The 9,240-nt window shown below is 39.4% G+C and overlaps 1 protein-coding gene across 1 annotated transcript; it reads left to right on the top strand.

Annotated features, from left to right (window-relative positions):
- Positions 1-3,013: 3,013 nt before the first annotated feature.
- LOC308229122 (bile acid receptor-like) lies at positions 3,014-9,075 on the top strand (the record flags this gene model as incomplete). Its single annotated transcript, XM_080632952.1, has 10 exons — positions 3,014-3,095; positions 4,255-4,620; positions 5,243-5,383; positions 5,965-6,104; positions 6,198-6,302; positions 6,397-6,496; positions 7,488-7,616; positions 8,099-8,218; positions 8,621-8,734; positions 8,837-9,075. Exons 1-10 carry the CDS (start codon positions 3,032-3,034, stop codon positions 9,073-9,075), a joined length of 1,518 nt encoding a protein of 505 aa, XP_080489078.1. The 5' UTR covers positions 3,014-3,031.
- Positions 9,076-9,240: the final 165 nt, after the last annotated feature.

Here is a 9,240-nt window from a genome sequence, read left to right as displayed (position 1 = left end):
TCCCTATGACTCAACTGTCAAAATATTTACTATAGCAGTTGAAGTACTGTCAATACATACCTCTTAAAGACACCCCAGAGCCTCTTCTGCAAGTAGATTTTGCATGTTAACAAATTTGATTATATAAGTTAATGATATGTTACTTTATAATACGGTATTTTAGAGCAATAGAAATGGTAAAAACATCTTTCACCATAACTAACAATGGACACATGTACTGTATGTTCCAGTCTGAACGTGTACATTCTGTTAAGTGTCTGCTTTGTGATTCTACTTTACTTTTATCAATTATTGGGTTTGGTTTTGTTTTCTTTGCTGGCTTCCATCTTCTTTGATAAATTGAGAAGTCATGCAGGCAGGACTAAGAACTGAATGTTGGTGAATTTCTGTATTAGACAGGCAATCAACCCCTTGAATCAACATCCACTCCAGTTTATATTGAACATCAGTAGCTCAGAAGACTGATTATTGTGTCAGAACTAAGCCTGGAAAAGTGGAACATTTTCAAACGTGCTTAAGCAATCTACAGCCTAGGATATACCTTCCGGGAAAAAAGGAAAAAACCCGTAACTCCACTTATACACTTACAGAGACACTTAAAATTGAAACCAAACACATACGACACGCCCCCCACCAGGATTTCACACATGAAAATACCGAGCTGAAATAGCACCTCAGAAGTAACTGAAAAGAAGGAAAAGCAGGGAATAGCTTTTACACAGATGACATTTTCTGTCAGGTCAGTATGTCTGGCTGAAGACTAAAGACTTTAATCCTCTGTTACTATTTGTAATTTTATGAAACAAGTTGCTAAAAAAATCTTTTGGTTTCAGGTCCACTTTTTAAGCTAAAGAACTTTATGAACCATCTCTTCAATCACAGAATCATAAGGATTGGAAAGGACCTTAAGATCGTCTCATTCCAACCCCAAATGTATTTCTTTCTTTTTGCTCCCTTTTTAAAGCACACTTACACAAAACATATAGCTGCATTTTGAGTACACAGAAAAGAGAAAAATGAGCACAAAATATTTTGGTTTGGAAACAGCATGACTGTAACTGCCCCAAGCCCCCAGAGCTCTCCGCCAAACCCACTTCAAATTTGTCCAAGTGATTATGTTTTGAAAATTACAATCAGGCACATATTACATTCTGTCCAGGATTCCACAGCCTCCAGCGTGGAGTTGAGCTCTGTGTGCATGCAGAATTTACTTGCCTACATGGCAAAGGATTAATGAACATATGTGTGGGCTGAAGAAGTGTCCTTTAGGTCACTGTTCACTCCCATGAGGTGAGAGAGATTAGCAACAGCTACTGAGCTTCTGTTCTTTCAGCAGCTTCTCAAGTTTGAAGGAGGTTTCCCTACTGCTGATAGACTCATACAAAGGGCGAGGCAAAGGTTGCAACGTGACTACAACAGTCGATCTTACAAATAACCAAAACTTATCCTGTCCTAGAAAATTAAGTTCCTACTTTATGCATCTTAATCTGATCTTTATAATTTTTGTTTTAAAAAGCCCAACGCGATTTTATATCAGGAAAACAAACTTGTTAACATTGAATTCTAGAGTGTCAGAAAATGAAACAGTGTCATTCATATGCAAGCATGACCATTAGTCTTGTTTCAGGACAGTATAGCATTCTTCAAGTAACCACTGGATTTACTATTAATACTGCTATAACATTCTCTTAATTTAAGAGTTGTAATTTACAAAGTCTTTTGTTAGCCAGAAAAAATCAGTAAGAAGGGCTAAATCCTCAAATCTGGTCCTAATACAATATTGAAGTTGAGGGAACTTTGCCTAATCAAAATCTGCTTCCAAGATGTTGAATATTTTATTAACCCATCACCTTGTGTTTGGCCACATGTACTTCATACTTCCAATATAATACTTTTCAGACTGGTTTGGTGTCATTTTATATTAGCTTCTGTTTTTCTATTATCTTTATTTAAAGAGCTACTGGAATCCAGAAGCACATTTCTTAAGCAAATACACATTTTTGGGGAAAAATGTAGACTTTGCCCAGGCCAAACTGATCTAACTGATAAGGACCTCATGATTCAGTGAGTCACTTCTTTCTCAAACAAATATTTACTAACAGAGATAACAAAAAAACCCCCAGCATTCCAGCCTCACTGCATCTTTTCACCTTCTGCTAACAACACGAACAGAAAGTGTTCAGTTCCAGAGATTAGTCCAGTTTTGGGGGAAGGGGTGTGTGTCTTTCAAGAAGTACACTTCCTTACGGTGAAAGTCAAAGCATCCAACTGGAGCCCAGGCTCCTTCACTAACCAAGGGACAGAGAAAAGCTCTCTAGAGGGCAATACATCTTATAGGAAATTGATGTGTTTTGGTCTTCACAAGATGTTTTGTACTTTTTAAGGAATACAGGCTCTTAAATGTAAATCAGGCAGCGCTTAAATGAGGCAAAGCTGACTTTTACTGCATAAAAGAGTATTTACGTGGGGAAGAAGATATTCTATTCTGGCCTTTCCAGACTGTTTTCTTCTATTTACTTCAGAGTTGAGGAAGAAGTGAATGAAGCAAATTCACTAAAAGCCCATGTTTGTACAGAAATAGAGCATCCACCACCTCCACATCAGTGCAAATGCCCAAACTCATTCTGGAAGCAAGTTTTCTCTATCCAGAAAAGCTCCTTTTAATCTTCCTGAACTAGAAAATTTACCAATGATCAGTGTGATTCCCCAACATGGTTTTGTGTAAAATTCAGAGCAAAACAGTTCTAACTATAACTTGCACATTTAGGCATGTTCTGTATCCTGAATCTGTACTGTTAGGAAAAGGAAACATTTTGCAACCTCTTTGAAAATATTATGTGACTTCACAGATTTTCTTATGATCTGAAAATGTTCCATATTCTGGAGTTTTCTGGGTTTAGCTCTGTAGCTAACCCTACCCAGCAGCTCTTTCTCACATGATTATTTCTCTGTCTTTTCCATTTCTCTAGGTTGCCTTCTTAAAGTCTATGACATAGCAAAGTGAAAGAAACAGGGCAGTTGGGAGCAGAACATGGCAAATACATTTGTCACTGTACCAGATGGGTATTGTCTGCCTGAGCCCATCCAGTATTATGGTGAGTAAAAGCAAAACTTCCGTATTATGAAAAAGCAGTATAGAAAATGAACATCTGTGGGAATTCCTATTATTTTCTTCATTTTAGTTTGTCCTTACAAGCTCTTAGAAGCTACACATTTGTCTATCAAGCTTACACTGAAAATGAAAAGTATTAGCATGTGCTTAGACAGATTTGGTACACAACACAATCATGCCGACTGATCATTCCACATAAACATTACTGCTGCTGTCTCCCTTTGACTTGCATGAAGAAGATAGAAGGTTTATTGCAGTATTCCAGACACATTATAAACAGATAATGGTTATTCTATATCTTATATAATTGCAATAACTAATTGGATTATGGAAGAGGAAAAGCAGAACCCAAAGCCTATCAAAAAAACCCTCCAAACTGCTTAAAAACCAAACCAAAACCAACCCCAAATAAACCCACAACAAACTTCCAATTTGTGTTTACAGAGATTCACAATTCCAAAGGAAGACTGAAATATGGTGCATGTTGCACAAGCTTTCTTCGGTATAGCTGTGTGCATTTAAGGAAGGTTGGATAAAATTAACAACAGAAAGGCAGGAAGAAGTACTCTTCATAATTCTGTACCTACATTTTGCCAAGATAAAGCTTAATTGTAAGGGATTATAAGTGGAAAAATGCTAAATAAAGCAAGCCTCTGCTTTTCACTCAACTGAATTTCAACTTTAAGTCTCCTGTCATAGTAATTTTTACCCCTCTAATTTCTGGAAAATCCTGCTCAGACTCTTGTGCAACACTTCCAGAATTATGCATGAAATACGAATCTGTAACAAACACTTCGCTTGCTTATGGGAAATATTCTGTAATGTGGACAACTAATAAAAACAACCATTAAGTGTAATACCATCAGTTGACAAGTGATAATTATGTCCTAGTAAGAGTCCAGTGGCACCCACATTACATGGTCCAAACTGTTACCAAGTCATTTCTACTAAATCTGATTCTAGTTAAAAACATTACAGGTAGCACATTTAAAAAGAAATTATCAGACTCCCCTTCTGAAAATGTGTTCCTCTATTTAATTGTTATTAAATTTTTAATCTATAAAACATTTTAAGACTTTCAAGTAGCTGATGTAGAGATATTGTTCAGTTTTTTATTTCATTTCCAATTTTTCTGTATGTAGATGTTCTACCAGAGCACATCAACTATCAGCTGCAAGACACTGATTTTCAGACTGCTCCTTATTGCCAATACTCAACAGCTCAAATACCTCCACCATTATTACAGTCCCAACCTTCCCACTCCCAGTACAGCACATACAGCCTGGACTCTCAGTACAGTGATGGGCAATGTGTCATCAGCAGCTGTGAATTAAGCAAACCCCCTTTCATAGCACCCCATATGGATGATGGTGGATACCAAGAATTAAAACAGCCAAGATTAAACCACTCGTCTTTGGGCCTGAAGGGACAGGAGGAGCTGTGTGTGGTGTGTGGTGACAAGGCCTCAGGCTATCACTACAATGCACTTACCTGTGAAGGCTGCAAAGGTAAGAGGAAAACAGGCTGATCTATATCTTAGACAGGACCCTGGGCCCACAGTGCTCAACAGTGTTCCACATCTGTGATTTAAGCAAACAGATTTTCATTGTTTTTTAAGCTGGTGTTTCTACAGAAGACTTTAATTTACCAAAGAAACCTTTCATCTCAGATGCTTGCTCCAGATTCCCATTTTATACCATTTTTTGAAAAAATGCTTTCACAGTGTCTGTTTAATATGAGCATTTCATTTTTGCATTGATTGTTCTCTAGAATAGTGACAGTTCAAGCAGGTGCTGATTTTCTGATGTCCATTTATTGTAGATTTATTTCAGTGTTACTAACTTTACTTATTTTTAAAATTAAATAAACCCAAGTAGTAATTACTTACTACTGATTTTAACTTGCTATGTGGGGGCTGTCTTGACCAGGTAAGGAGCACAGCAATTAATATTCACCAGAAAGTACAAGACATAACTGTATTGCTAAAAAAGCAAATTTCAAATCAAGGTAATGTTTCCATTGTAAAATAAACAAACAAACCCCCAAAAGACATTTACTTCTTTAAATCATTATGAGATAAAGCTCCTTAGAGATAAATTCGTTCAATCATAACCTGATCCTTGTCTGCAGGCTTCTTTCGACGCAGCATAACCAAAAACGCAGTGTATCGATGCAAAAATGGTGGTCACTGTGAAATGGACATGTACATGCGAAGAAAGTGTCAGGAATGTCGCCTGAAGAAGTGTAAAGCTGTGGGAATGCTAGCAGAATGTAAGTGCTCCTTCCAAGCTGGCTCCTTTACTCATCAACTCCATAAAACCTTTTCCAAAGCCAATTCCTTTTCCTCATCAAAGCTAAATGGTGTTGTTCTAAACTTCATTTAGCTGTAGGAAGATTGAACTTTGGAGTCTGTGGCACCTGTAACATCTTCATTTGCAGAAACCACCAGTGCTCAGGAAGCATCTCCTGAAGTTAAGAGGCTGTTCAAAGACATTACAAGAAAGCACTAACCAGAGACAGCTAAATACCCTGAACCTTGACGGGGCAGTAGGAAGCCTATCAGATGTGCTTTTGTGCTTGTAAAAAGTTATTATTATCCTCTTCATGAAAAATTCTTACGTTTTATCACAGAGCCACAAGCAAGAAGCCTGCAAGCACTCAGGCCTGTGGAGGATGCTAAACACTAACTCACCTACTGAATAACATGTTGCCATATTCTCTAGCAAGCATAGTTCCTTATAGGTGACTGCTCCTGTGGTGCAAGACTTGTGTTAGCTCTATTAATAAGTGATTATTTCAAATTGTAATTATTTGAAAATACACATATTGACCCACACTTCCATGCCTCACAGGTTTGCTGACTGAAGTACAGTGCAAGTCAAAGCGGCTCAGAAAGAATTTCAAACAGAAGAGCAGTTTTCTTTACAATATAAAGCTGGAAGATGAGGGGCTGAATAGTAAACATGTATCATCTACAACAAGATCTGGAAAAGTGGGATATTTTTCTATTTAAAAGATCTCTTTTTATCGTTTATTTTTGCCTCAAGTCATTATCACCTCATTGGTTTATATTTTTTTCTAACAGATCCCAGAGAAGATGGAACTTACTCCAAGGGAGCATCAGCTTCTGGACCACATTGTAGCAGCACACCAAAAATACACGATTCCCCTGGAGAAAGCAAAGAAGTTTGTATGTACACAGAACAATCAACCTGTGTTGCTAAGTTGTTATCCTAAGCACTGTACCCTGGGTATATCAGATGTCTAAATGCTCTTTCATGCAGCTACAGGAAACTGCAAGTCCTGAGGAAAGTTTTCTCCATCTCTCCGAGACAGCAGTCGTCCATGTACAAGTGTTAGTGGATTTCACAAAAAGACTTCCAGGCAAGTTTCTTCCTTTGGGAAATATTGCAGAACAGTGTGACTCTTTTTCTTCCCAAGAGACAGGAACTATACTGATGGCATGAATCCGAGAATACCACAGGCTTTAAGAAATCTCTCATTCCACTGACCAGTTTTTCTTCCAAATCTAATGATCAGGGTTACCATTTACTTGTCACGAGGACAAGTTAGAAGGATTCACTTCAAAAGCTTGCTAGGATTAGATTTTTTCTTTTTCTGACATGGAGTAGAGACATTTTCTGAAAGTACATGGACTTCAAACTACCATCCTGAGCGAATTGCTATTTCAACACATTCTGAAATCCAGTTCAGTTTGCAATTTATCATAATCAAAATAAAAAACAGATGTTCCTTCAAAGGAAAACACAGCACAGAAGGGACTAACCAGCTCCTATTCATATTTTCCTTTAATAAAGGACAAGGGAATATGCAATTAAATTTCAGTGTGAAGTTGACAAACATTTGGCTGGGAGGGTGATAATTCTTTCATTATCATAAGTTGTAAAACTTACTGAGAAAAGCCAATCATCACGACTAAAGCAGATATTTGATGTAATTTAGCACTACTGTGGAACAGATCTGAAAGCACAGATGAGCTCTTTTCCTATGTTACATATCCTGCTTTGATCAGGACAAAGAAAAGAATCAAGCAGGGGGATTGGAACTAGATGATCTTAAGGTCCTTTCCAACGCTAACTGTTCTATGATTCTATAATAAAGTTCCTTTACTCTTGAATTCTAAGTGCAGACAATAAGCTTGTCAAAAGATGAACAGTTTTTAAAAAGATCAGATACTAATGAATAAGGAGAATAAATATCCACAATCACTAAGTGATGTAGCAAATTTGAAAGGTATTAGGTGTAAGAACACGTGAAGAACTTCTTCCTTATATCTAACAAGCTATTAAGAAGAAATTTTGCTTAAAGGCAGCCACAGGCTTCCTTGATTCTTAACATGTATCTTTCTCTACAGGATTTGAAAGTTTAGCTAGTGAAGATCAGATTGCGCTGCTAAAAGGGTCAACAGTTGAGGCAATGTTTTTGCGTTCAGCCCAAATATACAACCAAAGAATCAGTGAATGCCAACCATCAACAAGTGAAAGTAAGTTGGACTAACAAGCTTTGTACTAACACCGGGAGGAGGTGCTGCCAATTTGAAACAACTTCCATTCATTTTAACTGACTGAAATAATTTCCTATTCAACTATACTGGTACTTAACAATAGTGCCAGTTATGCTTACATATCTTCTATTGGCTTTTTATCCCCAAAGATCATTAAAATAAAATAAAAATCAATTGAACCTCTGTTTTCCTCTCATTAGTTACAAATAAAGAGCAACATTTTTGAGTGCTAGCACAAGTTGTGGGGTGGATGGATAACATTAGCTGTATTAATGATGTATTAGATGCTGTGTCAAGAGACTTTGACCAACAGTAACGCAACCAATGAACTTGGTGCTGTCTGCCTGTATGGATCCGGGACAAGTTCACACTTTTTTGGGTATATATTTGAAAAGCTGATGCAGAAATATATTTAAAGTCACATTAACCTTATCTGGGAGCTGTCACCTGTCTTGTTCCAGGTCACGTAAGGCTTTCTGATCATGCGACATACTGTCACGTTCAAAACCTTGATAGAAACAACATTTACTCCATAGAAATGTCTCACAATGAAGAGAGTCCAACTTCCACTACTACCACAGGTAATGAAGGTCTCAGAATCAAAATACCTGGGATCTTACTTTGCTGGCCCTGTTCTCAATCACGCGGAGCAACAGTTCATGTGGCCACTGCTCATTCTCTTCTCTTCCTCTCCATTCCCTCAAGCTGCTGTTACACGCACAGGCATTACATCCTCGTGGAAGGCAGAGGTTCATTTGCTTACATCCTAAGATAACGCCTTGAGCTGTATATATCAAAAGCTGCACAGTACAACTGCAATACTACTTCTGTTACTACTTTAAAAATCAACATTGTTTTCACCACGTTTGCTAACGATTTCATGCAATTTAACACCCTGGAGCCTTATATTAGGATGAAGACGATTCATAATAGCAGTGCCTGTTTCTGCATGGAAGTAACATTCTGGTTATTTTATTTATCAGGTATAACTGAGGAGTTTATTACCGCGCTGTTTTACTTCTACAGAAGCATGGGTGAACTGAAAGTGACCGAGACCGAATATGCCCTGCTCGTAGCAACGACGGTGTTCTTTTCAGGTAATGCGCCCCCTGCGCTGCCCGCCCTCACCCACCGAGCCCTCGGGTGCGGAACCGCACCGCACCGCTCCCCCTCACTGCTCTCTCGCCGCGCTCCTACAGACCGCCCGCTCCTGAGGAACAAGCGGCACGTCGAAGAGCTGCAGGAGCCGCTCCTGGGCCTCCTCTACAAGTACTCCAAGATCCATCATCCTGAGGACCCCCAGCACTTCGCCCGCCTCATCGGGCGCCTCACAGAACTGCGCACCCTCAACCATACCCACGCGGAGGTGCTGGTGACGCGGAGAACCAAGGACCCTCGGCTGACCCCGCTGCTCTGCGAGATCTGGGACCTGCACTAGGCGAGCCCGTACCGGGCCCGCGGCGCTCCCCTCAGGAGCGCTCCCCTCGGTCACCGCTCCGCTCCGCCTGAAGCCGCCTCACCAGCCCGGGCTCGCGCCCTGCCCGCAGCCGCCTCCCCTCCCGCCTAGGTCGCGCGCTGCCACCTTCCCGCCTTTTTGCCGTCC

This window comes from Psittacula echo, assembly GCF_963264785.1.
Source record: "Psittacula echo genome assembly, chromosome: 22".
Taxonomy (NCBI): domain Eukaryota; kingdom Metazoa; phylum Chordata; class Aves; order Psittaciformes; family Psittacidae; genus Psittacula; species Psittacula echo.
Note: the sequence above shows the minus strand (reverse complement) of the source record. Positions and strands in the feature narration are given on the sequence as shown.